Source organism: Microcebus murinus, chromosome 5, assembly GCF_040939455.1.
Source record: "Microcebus murinus isolate Inina chromosome 5, M.murinus_Inina_mat1.0, whole genome shotgun sequence".
NCBI lineage: Eukaryota > Metazoa > Chordata > Mammalia > Primates > Cheirogaleidae > Microcebus > Microcebus murinus.
This window is the reverse complement of record NC_134108.1, coordinates 19,711,567-19,727,150: the sequence shown is the minus strand read 5'-3', so window position 1 is coordinate 19,727,150 and position 15,584 is coordinate 19,711,567. Positions and strand designations below refer to the sequence as shown.

Here is a 15,584-nt window from a genome sequence, read left to right as displayed (position 1 = left end):
ATTCTAGAAAGACCTGCTGTGGGCTGACATTTCTGAAACATGAGGAATTATTCATTCTTCTGGTAGGGGGCTAAGGTATGCAAAGATGAAATAGGAAAATTTTAGCTATTATTTTTCTCTCATACCCTAAAAGTTATTTTGCATTAATTAACTATATGAAAATTGGTGTTTATCAGCCTTTTATTTGATTTAGAGAGACAAGAGATGATGGTTCATAAATGTACATGTTTAGCAGCTGATTGATTTTGGATAAGAAGTAAATGTCATCAAGATAAGAGCTTTGGAGATGACTCAACTAAATTTTCCTTTTATTTTTAGTTCACATATAATAATTGTACATATTTATGGGGTACAGAATGATATTTTGATACACGTATATAATATGTAAAGATCAAATCAGGATAATTAAGATGCCCATCACCTCAAACATTTATCATTTCTTTGTGTTGGAAACATTTAAAATTCTCTCCTCTAGCTTTTTGGAAATATGCAATAAATTGTTGTTAAGTGTATTCACCCTACAGTGGTATGGAACACTGGAATTCTTCCCATCTAGCTATAATTTTGTATCCATTAACCAACCTCTCCCTATCCTCCCCTCCCTATTTTATTAATTAGAAAGAACTTTTATCTTTCAATGTTCACAATTATCATAACAAAATCTTTTTTTTTTTTTAATAACCAAATAACCATTATGTGCTTGAGGGCTCTTAAGAAACTCACTGAAACATGAGTCTCAGTTACCATCTGATATTTTTTAATATATTTCTTTTTGATGCAAATTTTCTATTCTCTTTGGGTAAAATATTACCATTAGCATTGATCCACTATTAGGTTGCTTTTCAATATTTTTAAATCCTCAAAAGAGACATTTTCTATAATAAATTCATCGAAATAGTTGGCCAATTAGGTGTTTTAACTGCAAAACCTATTCCTTAATTTTAAGTCCCAGGAAGGTGGCTATTAATGAATTCATAGAATACTTAGGAACTCCATTCAGCTCTGTAGGGTGTGGTAGAGGGCTTTAACACCGTGCACCACATTTTAAAGAAGGACTGGAAAGGAAGTTATATTGCCTTCCCTCATGTATGAATGAATGGCCATGTTCTCCCTGTGTTTTCACAATGGCTTTTCCTCTGTGCTGTGTGTGTATCTCCTCTTCCTATAAGGACACTGATCATATCGGATTAGAGCCCATTCTAATGACCACATTTTAAATTAATTACGTCTTTAAAGTTTCTGTCTTTAAATATGATCACATTCTGAGGTTCTGGGAGTTACGACTTGAACATGTGAATTTTAAGAAGACACAGTTCGGTGCATAATGCACACGTATGCTGCTTTCACTGGACAGGGCAAAGGGAATAGTGCCACTTCGCTGGGAAGGAAGCAGCGTGTGAAATGTTGTGATTCCTATTCTAGGGAGTTACATGTTGACATAGTTTCACTTCCCACAATCAAATGTGAACACATGGGAAATGCTACACGACGGTACTGTTTCTTATCCAGAAAGACAGTATCTTGAAATTTGTCATTTTTCTTTTTAAAGGGAAAAAAGCCTTTCAGGGTTTATCTCCCTTCTATGCCAAAGAAATATAGCAAAGACTTTGCTGGGTCAGAATGGTGCCCATTCAGTCTAGCTTTCTGTCTTGAAGAAATGTACCATAGATGAACTTAAACAAAAACAAAAAACAGTTACTCTTGTGATGGTAGTCTTTCAGATGGCCAGAGTTGATTACCCAAGTTTCTCTAATAACTGTGACTTAATTATTTATCTATCCAATACTCATTAACTCTTTTGAAGCCATAATTTTCTTTGAGAATCTGATCAAAACTATGCTCTACTCCTTCCAATATGCCAGGACATTGTGGATCTCTGAGATGTCTGTGCACCTTAGAAATGGTACCTTGTTCTAACACTTCCATTTCCTTCGGCTCTTTTGACATTCATTCATTAATCATATATTCTTGACTGCCTTGTTTTTCATAGTATGATGCAGCCAGAACTGTTGTTTTCAGCTTCAACCAGCTCTTGAAATAATGAGTAATGAATGTACACAGTAGATCATAGAATTCTCAAAGTAGAAGGACTTTGGGGCTCTTCCATTCTGCCCACTTCATTTGTACTGATTGAAAAACTGACCTAGTGAGACAAGACAATTTGTCCACTTACTGCCTATTGGTGGTAGTTATAGAACTAATATTCAGATTTTGGGGATAGTCCTTTGATTATTCTTACCATATTGCCATATCAAGAAAAAATAGTACTTTACAAGTTATTTTAACTACACTGTTTCTTTCAAGTTTTAACATGTACTCAACTCCTCCTAATATTCTGGACTTTGTAAAAAATCCATTTTCATCTGTCACGGATGACAAGAATTTAGATTTTTCGTTCTGGTTGTTGTGAGTTGGCAGCCACTTAACTTTAGCGTCTCAATTTCTCATCTGAAAAAAATCGAGATAAAAATATCTGCTCTGCTTACCACACAGAAGGTGATTGTGAAGGGCAAATGAACTAATGTATGTAAAAAGAACTTCACAAAGATGAAATTGATTCCATTTGTGAATTCACAGCCTCACTCAGTCTTCATTTTCCCAGGTTAAAAAGTCTTAATTTCACAATCTTCCTTCTGGATTTAATGGAAATCAAAAACGTTTAAATCATGATTTAAAGCTAGTCTGGGCCCTTGCTTTAAATATTTTTTTCCCTACAGAAAATGTTAACCTCATTTGCCACAGTGTTTAGTCATTTTTCCCCACTATTCCCAGATGGATATAATTTTATAAGGTAAATACCTTTTCAGTTAAACTAATTTCAGGATTTACTTATGAAAACTACCAGGGAACCAAATGCTTAAATATTGGGCAATGTCACTCACTAATAAATTTTGTTGGCTCCCTATTGTCTTTTGCATCCAGATGTCTCCATGCACATCAAAACCCTTTATCGTCTGGCCCCACATAACCTGTACGACTTGGTCAACCATTTAGCTTTGATGCAAATCCTTACCCCACCTTAATGAGTCTGATCTCTGCTGCTCATATCCCTCCCTCTAGCCCCTTGTCCAAGTTCTTCCTATGATACTCTACTTTCTCTTAGTTAGTACAGTCCAGCCATGCCTTCAATGTCTCATTTTGGATTTATCTTCTCTATTAAACGTTGTGAGACTAATGACTACTCAGACTAATCAGTAATGACTACTTAGCCACAGTGATCTTGTAGTTGATTCTTTATTTCCATACATAAAAGTTGGTCTCATGTGTTCCCTAGCTGTTTTCTCGTTTTACCTCCCCAGCTGGTGTGTGAGTTCATCATGTATAGGAATTGTGCCTTCTACTTTTCTCTTGGTCCCCATAGTACAAAACAAACTGGAATCACAGTAAGTCTTAATAATATTGATGGTGCAATGAACGGATGATTGACAGTTTCAGTTGTCTTCTTGATGATGTTCATCTCTGCTATTGTGACAGTAGAGTGGAGGTCATGCTCTAATGAATATCATTTTGATCATTTTTCCCTTAAAGATTGCTTTATCCTTAGCCACATTCACAAACTAATGTCAGTCCATTCACACAGCCTTTTGTTATCCTCTTCAAGTCTATTGTCTGAATGTGTCCAGGGAGTAAACATTTCCTGATTTTTTTTAAAGGAAGAAAACAAACATTGTCTATTTCATCTGATAATTAGGAAACTCCTAAAAAATATAAAATAGAAACACAGTTTGTAGCATGGCTCACTGTAGGGTTAATTTGCAACTAGTATTTCTGTAATTGTGAGAAATTTGAATGGGTATATTAATTTAGAAATTCTGCTTCTAAGGGCTATATTTATTTTACTATTAAGTATTAATTCTCTCATGGGTCAATTCTGAATGTTGTACACATACCTAGTAAGGGCTCAATAAGTTTATTGGGGATGATACAATATAAATTATAAACTCTAGGCTATTAAAGGATTATTTTGAAAATACATTTCACCAGGCCAGGCATGGTGGCTCACACCTATAATCCTAGCACTCTAGGAGGCCAAGACAGGAGGATCACTTGAGGTCAGGAATCTCTACCAAAAATAGAAAAAATTGGCGGAGCATGGTGGCCACACCTGTAGTCCCACCTACTGGGGAGACTGAGGCAGGAGGATCCCTTGAGCCTAGGAGTTTAAGGTTTGCTACCTGGGGCAACAAAGTAAGACTGTCTCCAAAAAAAAAAAAAGAAAAAAATACATCATACCAATCCCTAAGTATGTTTTCCTTCTTAATCTATTTTATACTTTATATGTCCAGATATGTATATAGAAACTTACTTGAGTATTTATAATTTGAAAATGGATGTATATCAGTTAGTATTAATAGTAAAAATATCAATAAAATCAAGATTTAAATATAATTTGGCAATAATTAAGTTAAAGTTACATAATACAAATAGTTATGTTTTTTAAATACCATGAATTACTTAATTTTATGTATTCATTTAATTATGTAAACATTTGGTTATAGGTTTTAAGTGTACTGTGCTTGTGTATTAAAAACATATGATAAGAAAATTGACAATAAAAACCTAAATTGAAAACCAATCCTGAATCCAAAGTAATAAAGATAGCAATAAAGACTTTTCTCTGTAATGTGTGTTATTCCATAGCAAGAATCATATCTTATTAATTTTTGTAGTTATTTTTCCATCCCCAGGATCTAGGACTGTGACTAACATTTGGTAGATAACTCAGTAATTCTTTGATAAGTGATGGAATAAAGTCAATTCTCCACCTTCAAAGACAAAATTTTTTGTCTAGTCAAGTTTTAAGTGAAGTTGAAATAGTCTTTCATTAGCATAGTATGAAACTATTTTCTAGTGTTGATTAATTAATGCATTCTGTTTTAATTATAATTTGATACTTTCCCAAATAGAGATTTCACACCTGTCTAAAATCATAGACTATTAAAATTACAATAGTAATTTATAGAAACTGCATTGACAGAGACCAAAGTAAAAGAAGACAATAAGTATTTAAGTATTCAGCAGGTTATACTTCCTCAGTATATAACTAATTTTCTAATCAGTTTTCTTACATTTGTTTTTAGATATATCACTAGTATTTCCTTACTGTATTAAGCCATATGTATTATGTAGCTCATTTGAAGCTTGTATTTACAATTATGAACAGATAGATTTTAATTTATAGTGTTTATAAAAGTAAAACCTTTTCAGTTTTATAATTATCATTTTCATTTTGCTTTAATTTATTCTTCTTAGTTCATGTGTTATATGTAAAGTGACTTGAGGCTGAGTATTCTTTTAGTCTTGGCCAAACACACTGTTAAAATCCATGGTGAAATTTTGGCAAAGGTTTAATATTGATTGTTAAAAGTGCATAGAAAAATTGCATCTTCAATATCTAATTATTTTTTAATGATTTACCCTCAAAAAAGTAGATATTCAGAAATAATTATTAATAACATACTGTATACAGTTTTCAATGCATTTAACACAGTAAGATTCTTATAATTTCAGGGGTCGAACTGGAAAAATTAGAGTGCAGAGTCTGAAGATTGGATTGATGTCTCTCTCCAAAGGTCTCCTGGAAGAAAAATACAGATGTATGTAAGACCTTTCATATACCAACAGTGTTTTTAGTAATAATAATTATCATAATAATTTATTAGGAACTTAACTTTATATGATTTGCTAGTAATAATAGTTTCCATTTTTTTTAACCCTTACTGTGTATGTACCAGGTTAGATAAAGAGTTACAGTGCAAAGAGGTTTGGATTTGTGTGAAATGAAAAGCTTATTATGGGACTAAGAGGTGAGGTGCCTTGATGGACTACAAATTATATCTCATTTAATTCTTAGAATAATATAGCATTGGGATTTCATTTTCTAGCTGAGAAAATTAATGCTGAGGTAAGTTAAGAATCCAGTAAGTCATGGGGCTATAATTATGATCTTAGATTTATTTTTATTCCAAAGCCCAAACTTTTTCTATTTCTGTGTATTCCCAGGGCTTAAAAGAAAAAAAAAAAAAAAGTTAAGATGGTCTAGAACCTTTATGGACATAGATGATAGGCCTAAATCAATATATTTTATAGTTGTGACAAAATAAAAAGTGATAAAAATTTTTTCAATTTGTATTATTATTAATATTCAACCAATAAATCAGTGGTGTCCCTTTAGCTGTCAGTTCATGAAAGCCATCTTGGCATTGGAAGGGGCTTGTGCACAGGGACTGGGAGACCTGCCTTCAAATCTCTACCTCTTAGTAGCTGAGTGTCTTTGACAGATTATATGATTCTATTGAATGCTGCCAACTAAGAGGTAATATTACTCCCATTTCACAGTTCAGGAAATTTAGTGAACTTTCTTCAACTGAAAAATGAAGCTCATAATTCCTGCTTGGAAAGGAATTAGAGATAGCATGTGTAAAGTGCTTAGAAATAGCAGGTGTTGAACAAATGATAGCAATTGCTGCTAAGTCTCCAAACTCTTAGCTACTATAACATCTCTTTTGATTTAATTTTGTCCATAAAATGTGAGCAATTCAGTCCTGCCATGCATATTGCCAGATGATTCCTTACAAATAAATCCATATATTTGTAGGAGAAGGTTAAAGGTATCTCATGAATGGAAAGATAACAAAAAACAAAAGAGTATTTGAGCACAGGTCCTGTAGACTTTAAAGTTTTGTGCCTTAGGTGAACATGCATACATTTTAAAAACTGTTATTTTCTGGGATCGCTGTGAGGCTATTTGATTTTGAATTTCAGGTCTAGAACATGATAGCATGTTTTTCCTATATAGTTTGACAAGCATGTCAGTAAAAAGATATGTGGATTTGTGTGAAATGAAAAGCTGATTGTAGGATCAGGAGGTGAGGTGCCCTGATGGAATGAGAGCCTAGTAAACCAGGCAGAATGAAAGCTTTGCACGAGGCTTTTGTTTTGTGGCACTTTATCCAGAACTTTAGTTGTCTTCAGCATCATAATTATGAAAAAGAATATAATTTCCAAAGCTTGAAAATTTAGCATTTCTACAATGATAGGGAAATGAAAATGTTAACAAAGCATCAGTACTCCAAAATTAGAAAAGCACTTATCATCTGCAATTTAGAGTTTTCTTATGCACCTGAAAGAATTGGGGTTCTGTGAAAGTAACAGTTACATTATAGTGCTGCATTTACTCTGAAACAAATGCAAATTCAACCTCAAAGCTTATATTTTCTATAAGTCAACATTAAACTTTCAGATTTTGGCAAGGAAAGCAGAAGCCCCTGCAATGAAAATTTCCGATATTTCATTTAATCCATGAAGTATGCAATTTTAGGGACTTAATTAAATAGGAAATCTCCTGGGTGGCAAGCTTTAATCTAAATCTTTACTGAGATATCCAAACTCTGGGATGTTCTGGGGTTTTGTTTTGCTTTTTATTTTGAGGTCATTTAGCAACTCTGATTCCAGTTTTGATTTCCCCAGTGATATCAGAACACCTCCTCATTATTATTTCCTTTGTTAGAGTTAACATTTAAGACAATTTGCTCTTCAGACTCAGTGGCACTATTCAGGGTCGCTTGGTATCCATCTGAACGTTGATTTTGCAATGGCCAGTGTAAGTGTATTCACCCTCCTGACACCTCTCTCCTAGTGGCTTGCTGAAAATATCCTTTGATCAGGTTCTAACAATACTCTGGCCTTCCTGTTTATAGCTGGATGGTTTTCTTGCCTCATCGAAAACACATTTACAAAGCCTCCTTTTGAATGGCCATTTAGATCTCTCCTGTGCTGATTTATTGGGATTTGGGTTTTAGATTATGGCTTTCTCTTCTTGTGACCCACCTCCACGTCTGAACACTGAGTTCTATGTCTGACTATAAACATTGAAAATGTGAACTTTTTAAAGATTTTAAAAATATGTCAATTGTTTAAAGAACACTTTTCTCCTTATGTTTTATGAGTAGTTTTGCCTTAGCAGTGGCATAATAGAATAGCTATTTGCCTCAAAAGAGGAAAGTTGGGCACAATTGATCTTGCTGAAAATGTGCACTCCTCTGTAAAGATTATTATACATATATATCAACTTTGTATTTACTTAATAAGCCTCTTTCCAGAAACAGGTTTAAAATGAGCATCATAATAAGACTCCTAGATAAATAATTTTGGCTATGATAGTCTTATTTTTAAAAAATGAAAAAAAACAAGTAGAGCTCTAACCAAATCTAAGTGAAAAAATAATAATAAAAATTAAATTTATCTTAATTGCATTTGCTTTCCTTATGCGTGCTTATGATTAAAGCCATATTTCATTGTAATTACTGTGTCAATATCACTGAGCTTTGTTCAGTAGTTTCAAAATTCCCTGTTGACAGTGTTAGATTTAACATTATTCCCCTTAAAAAAAAGAGAGAGAATGATACATATTGATCTGACATTCATTTATCAGGTATTGTTTTAAAATGTGTTTCAGAATCAAATAAATATTTACTCTCCTTTCTTCTATTCTTGGAAAACTTCATATGAAGAACATTTACATTTTGTGTGCTCTTAAATTTTTAGACCTTGAAAATTCCTAAGAGTGTTAATTTCTGTAATGAAGTGGGTTGTTTTTCTTTGAAACTTCCCTATTCCAAAAGTAGCACCTTAGTACATTAACCTTATTGTTGGAAATACTGTAATAATTTTAATCTTCAAAATATTGCATATGGGGAACAGAAGATAAACCAATACTGCAAAGTAGAGAGGAGTTTTAATTTTACTGAATTAAGAAATTTCTAAAATAGATCATTGTTTTTTATGAATGGAAAAGCCTAAAAAACTATATGAAAATATGCACAAAGTTTTGTTAATAAGTCCTTAAAATTTGAGTAAATGTATTTGATTACATGAAGTAAAACAAAAATAATTTTTATATCTAATAGGGAATGAGAGACTGGCCCTAAAAAGAAAAAGTACAATTTCTTGGCCTTTTTAAATGTTTATTACATAAACTAGATTTGAGCATAGAAGTCTTTAAAAGAAGTCAAAAACATATATATTTAATAGAATATTGAATAAGAGTGAGCACAAAAAATTGGTAAATCTGTTGAAATTTAAAGGTTTGCTATTTAAGGCACATTTATTCCTTTGACAAGTCATGAAGGAAGATTTGTTTTGGCTCATAATCTTCCTCGATAAGAAGGGAAAATCCCTATGAAGACTATAAAATTAACCCACGTGCATTTATTGTAACTATTTAAAAAGCAAATTTGTCTTTATTGATCTATTGATATGTATGCATACAAGATTATCTTCAGGAGCATGTGGTTAACTAGTTCTCAAGTGCAGACACACAGAATATTAAGATCATTAGAATTTAGGAGACAAATAATCTGATTCATGTCCTCCTGAATTTTTTTTTTAATCCTCATAATTCAGTCCACATTACCAAAGATATATTTTAAGTAAAAGAACACTGTGGGCAGATGGAAGCTACCCTCTTGCTTCTCCTTGCAGTTCTCTTTAAGGAAGTGTCGGGGCCCACAGAAATGTGTGACCAGAGGCAGCTGGGCCTGTTGCTTCATGATGCCATCCAGATCCCCCGGCAGCTGGGAGAAGTGGCGGCTTTCGGAGGCAGTAATATCGAGCCTAGTGTTCGCAGCTGCTTCCAACAGGTAAGCACAAAGATCAGCGTCATACAGCTATAGCATGTGTTGGAGAAGGGTGTTAGGAGGTTCCAAGAGATGGAGTAGGGAGTTCGTGCTGAAGCCAAATGGTGGAAGACTTTGCATACCATTCCGTACATTTGTATTTTATTTCTTAAGGCATATTTGATTCAAGGAATAGTGACCCCTGCAAGGAGACTTAGTGTTTTTCTTTGGATTGATCTAAAATCTTTAACCTGTGCTATGAGATTGCTGTTTTCCTTTTCCCCCGGCCTCCCCATTTGCCACCCCTCCCCTGGCTCTCTGCTTTCCAGCTGGCAGTTTTAGTTCCTTGACTCCCGCTTGAGTGCATTGGACCTGTGCCCCATGTTTGGAATTCTCCTCCTTCTTCTCTGCCCTCTCTCCCTTCTCATCCCTGATCCTCATTCAGTGTTTAAGTTTTAGCTTCACTCTCGCATCCTCCTGAAATCTTTCTCTTATCCCTTCAGATGAGGTATGTTTCTCTACTGTGTTCACATTAATATCCTTCACCTCTTCCTTCTCATGCTCATTACAATTATAATTGCATACTTAATTGTAGAATTCATTGTTTAGTATTTGTTTCTTCTATCCGAACCTAAGCTCCATGAAGACAAAGATTGTGTCTATCTTTTTACTGTTATATCCTGTCTTAGTCCATTCAGGCTGCTATGACGGAATGCCATAAACTGGGTGGCTTATAAACAACATAAATTTATTTTTCATGATCTGGAGGCTGAGCAGTCCAAGATCAAGGTGCCAACAGATTGGGTATTTGATCAGGGCCTGTTTTCTGATTTATTCGAGCCCTCCTGCTGTGCCCTTACATGGTGGAAGGAGTGAATGAGCTCCCTTGGGCCTCTTTTATAAGGGCACTAATCCTATTCATGGGGGCTCCACCCTTATCACCTAAACACCTGCCAAAGGGTCCACCACCTAATACCATCCCCTTGGGAGTTAGGTTTTAATATATGAATTTTGGGAGAACACAAACATTCAGACCATAGCATATCCCTGTGCATGGTACCTTAAACCACATAGCTACTTTAATAAATATTTGTTAAATAAACAAATAAAAATGGCCTGAGTTATTTCTAGGTAACATTTTTTTTAAATATAAATTAAAGATATTATTAAAATAGCAGTATTTTCTTTGAGAATATACATACAAAAGAAGAATGATGTACAAAGTTTTATACTATCTTAAGTTACTAATTTTAAACTGGGAAAGCATTTTAGTTCCTTTTTAATGTTTACTGTGTATAAAGGCATTTTAGAAATGTTACTACTGGTGTTATGCATATGCATGAAGTACGAGCCTACGGACATTTTGCCAAAGCACAGCCAGTGATTTATCATTGCTGAGGAAAAAAAAATGCTCACACTATATCTTTGAGGAGAATTGATGTCATGGGTTATTACATTTTATAATGGCCTTTTTTTCTTATTTTAGAAATACAAAAAATATCACATGAAAATTCTAACTGTGATTTATAGTCACACGTGTTGTTTCATAGAATGACCTCAACAACAGCAGGAGAATGATGTTGGTAGAAATTTAACTTTGTACATAAGAAAGTCACTTAGTATGATATTAAGATTTGAAGAGAGATCGAGAAGTTTCCTATAATTTACCATGATAAATTTGAAAATTCTGCAATGTGCATTCTTCATAGCAGAATGGTTCCAGAGTGATGATGTAACAGGACTGGAGCAAACGACACAAAAATCACAGCTTTTGTTTAGCATTTATAATGGCCTTCAAGCTTGTAAAGTTATCAGTGAATCTTTACTTTCACAAATTTTTAGTGTCTTAGATGAAGAGGTTTTATCGAATTAAAGTATTTATGTGAAAAGATTACCTAGAATTGTGTGGTTTGGGTTTTTGCTTTTGTTTTGTGGTTTTTTTTTTTTTTTTTTTTACATCTGACTATATTAAGGTGTTGGGATCTTTTCTTCTTCCTGTATAACTATTTCTGCTTTTTCAACTTTTAAGCTATGGAGTCTGGAATTTTCTTGCCTGGAAGAACCTTAAAGCCTTTATGATTTCACTGACCTGGAAAGAGCTGTATAAGTTGCCCCTTCTGCATAGAGTCTCAGAGAGATTATGAAGAGACAACACTTGCTGCAGCTTAAGCGAAGACATTTTCTCCACTTTTAATATATTTGTTTCTTCACCAGAATAACAACAAGCCTGAGATAAGTGTGAAAGAGTTTATAGACTGGATGCGTTTGGAACCACAGTCCATGGTTTGGCTGCCGGTCTTACATCGAGTGGCAGCAGCTGAGACTGCAAAACATCAGGCCAAATGCAACATCTGTAAAGAATGTCCTATTGTTGGATTCAGGTGAGATGTACTAGTGCTGGCAGTGGACTATTTTCTTTTCCATTTGTGTAATCTCAGTGGTTTGCCCAGCATCCATTTCTATTTCCCATTCAAAGGTTTGTACCTAAATAGAGAAGGTGTTCATTATATTTTCTCTGTCTAAAAATGGCATTCTTTCTTATAACCACTACATGAAGCTTATTGTATTATTATTATTAGTGGTAGTATTAAATAGTATTGTTATTTATACTACTTTGGTCAAGAACCAGAGATTTTTATGAATTTTTATGTACTTAGGACACACAAATGTTCATGCACAATAATTGCATGACTGATGATAAATATTTAGGCCTTATGGAATTTCGATGGATATTCTGAGATCTATGAGGTCAAACTTAGTAAAGCAGGAAGCAACATTTAAATAATAATTGAGAAGTAATCAAGTTACTTTGTGTTACTTCTGCCAAGTTTGTTGTGGAATACAGTAACCCTACTGTTCACCTTCTCATGAGGAGCATCACTAAATGCCACACTTTGATGTAATCATTGTGTCAGACTCATCGATTTGTGACCCCAAAGCAGACTGGGCAAAGTCTGTGTTTGTCCTAAGATGAAGTTCCATGACCATCCTGGTCCTTTGATCTTAAAGGATGCATTTGACCTCTTAGAATATACTGTATTTCTCTTCCAGGGAAATCTAGAAAATAGCCCCCATTTGATTTGGAAATCTGGTATGAAACAACGTAAGCCTACTCAGCAGAGGAATTCGAGGTTTTAAAATATGTAGGTTTCATTCATACCTGAAGAGGAATTAGCTAAGATGGTGATCCTCCAGTCAGGAGGGCTAGGATTGGTGGTTGTTGTATTAATACATAGTGTCAGTGTCGGTATCTTGAATTAAACAAAATTGCTTTCATTTGACTGGCTTTGTCAGCATAATAGTTTGTATGAAGCATATCATTGCATTCTCTGTGAGTGGCTAACATAAGAAATGGAATTTAAATTTCCTCTTGTCTCATACATTATGATGTAATTGGGGACACTATCTAAAGTGATATCATTTCAGAGGGCCTTGCCACTATGTGTCCTAGGAGGATGGAAAGGCAGGCAGTTAGTGTGAAGAAGAGTCATCATAAGCCTGGTGGAGAGCCAAGATAGTGGGTGGCCCTGTGGAAGTGACAGGCAGGCGTCACAAGGAGGAAGATGGGAAAGAGACAGTTCACGTACAGCAGGTTTCTTGGAATAGCTAAGTTAGAAGTGCCTGGTGGACATAGAGACACAGGAGAGGAAATAGCTGGAATGTGGCAACCTCAGGATACTGCTGGGAAGATAATCCACATGAGAGAGACAGAATTATCAGAGCTAATAATTACTGCCATTTTTTGTTTACTATATGCCAGACATTGTGCTAAAATGTGTTGCATTTGTTATTTTTTTTTCTCTTCATAAAAACTCTGTAAGATTGGGAGTATTATCTCTGTTTTCACATTAAGGAACTAGGACTCAAAGATTAGGCAACTTGTCCAAGGCCAAATGTCCAATGAGCAGAGTCAGAGTCGAGATTCAAATCTGGATCTCTTTGATTCTGGAATCCGAATCTTTTGTGCTCCTAATCAAAGTGGTTTTATTTTTATATATTTATTTATTTTTTTGAGATAGAGTCTTGCTTTGTCACCCCAGGTGGAGTGCAATGGCATCATCATAGCTCACTGCAACGTCAAACTCCTAGGCTCAAGTGATCCTCCCGCCTCAGCCTCCTGAGTAGCTGGGTCTACACACACGTGCCACCATGCCCAGCTAATTTTTTTATTTTTAGCAGAGACAGAGTCTCGCTCTTGCTCAGGCTGGTCTTGAACTCCTGACCTCAAGCAATCCTTCCTCCTTGGCCTCCCAGGGTGCTAGGATTACAGGCGTGAGCCACTGCGCCCAGCCTCAAGGTGGTTTTAAAAAGCAGGTTAGATTTTTTTAGGAGAGGAAGGATTTAATATTAAGAAGAAATTAAGTTATACTGAAAATAACAATTCATTTAGGACATTAATTATTAGATCAAAAATATCATACTGGATATGAACTGTTATGTGAAACCACAAGAAATATCCAGGTTAGTGGAATTGGGAAGAGACTGGCTTATATAAAATCTGTCATATGTAGCCATTGGTGTAGCCTAGAGATGTCATGAGGGACCAGATTTCTCAGAGACTGTGAACATGGAGAGTGAAGGACAGAACAAAAAACTCTAAAGAATAGTAATATTTGAATGACCTTAAAAGATTTATTTCTTGAATAAAAAATGACCTTAAGTAACTGTAGCAAAATATTAATATTTAACAGCTGAGTTGTAGGTACATGGATGTTTATTATATTATTCTTTTTACTTTTGAATGAACTTCAAATATTTCATAAGAAAACTATGAAAGAACAATTATAAAGGGTGAACAATGTTAATTGTCAAATTTCAGTATTTACATTTTTCATATTATTATAAAATTCAGCTGCATGATGAAGATGTGAAGCTGAACGGTGGTCAGAGACCAAGGTTGAACAGGATATGCAGGCGACAGTGTGTTGAGATCTAGCTCTGGAGTCGGGCCGCTTTGCATCATGGATCTACTGTTTAGCTCTGAGTCTTTGAATAAGTTACTTGACCTTCCTGAACCTGAGTTTCTTCAACTTCAAATTTAAAGAGTGTTTCCTCATAGGAGAAGTTACTACATGAAAAGTATCTAGGGCAGTACCTATCTAGGCATCCAGTAAATATTAGCTCTTTACCAGTAACATCATTAGTAGGATAGTAGCTAAGCCTATGAGTACATCATTGAACTTTTCCATTAAGCAAAAATACCAGAAAAACCTGGACAATGATGTCGCTCAGTAGAAGGAAGGATTGAAAAGAGGTACATAAAAGGGAGAGAAAGATGAGCAGTATTTGTAAGAGAAGTAAAGAAGCATAGTGTGGAAATCAAAGAGAAGGCTTTAGAAAGATGGTAGAAGTGCGTGTTAAGTGCAGCAGAGAAATGCTAAAGATCTTATGTGAGAACAGACCTTTGAATCAGAAGTCTTTGGGAATTTTAGAACGCTTTCTGTACCATGATAAGGATGGGAGGCAGGTTCAGGATCAGGAAAATGAGTAGGTCATTTTGTGCCAACAACTTGCTCAAGAAATCTAGCTCTAACTTGAAAATATGTCAAGACATTGAAAATGGCAAAATGGTAGATAATATATTATCTTCCTTTTATTTGCATATAGTTTCCTCAGTCTTCTATATTGAGAATATAGTACATCTAAAATTTTTAGTTTCTGAATGAAAGTGAAATATGTCTATAGTTGATACCTGGTTTAGAGATAAGGCCAAGCAAACATTTCTTCAAACTAATGGTGACTTAATTGTTGCGTAAAGATTAATGCACCAAGGGAATGAATGTAAGAACAATCCTAATATTAAAATGGGGCCAAAGTAAAATAGGTCTGAATTGCTCTTAGTTATAAAGGGATACCTCTTTCTCTGAGGTTACAGGAAGAATGATAAGCCAAGCAAGTACAGAAATAAAGATAGAGGAGTATTTGCATTGTATAATAGAATAAACTTAACTTTAGACTATCAAGCTC

The 15,584-nt window shown here is 34.6% G+C and overlaps 1 protein-coding gene across 12 annotated transcripts in view; it reads left to right on the top strand.

Moving 5' to 3' along the window:
- Positions 1 to 15,584, top strand: part of UTRN (utrophin) — a 478,755-nt gene that overhangs the window by 412,028 nt on the left and 51,143 nt on the right. For all 12 annotated transcript variants that reach the window (XM_076002898.1, XM_076002896.1, XM_076002897.1 and 9 more), the window contains 3 exons: positions 5,512 to 5,597; positions 9,484 to 9,641; positions 11,832 to 11,998. In XM_076002898.1, coding sequence (XP_075859013.1) covers positions 5,512 to 5,597; positions 9,484 to 9,641; positions 11,832 to 11,998 — 411 coding nt within the window. The remainder of the gene's footprint in view (positions 1 to 5,511; positions 5,598 to 9,483; positions 9,642 to 11,831; positions 11,999 to 15,584) is intronic.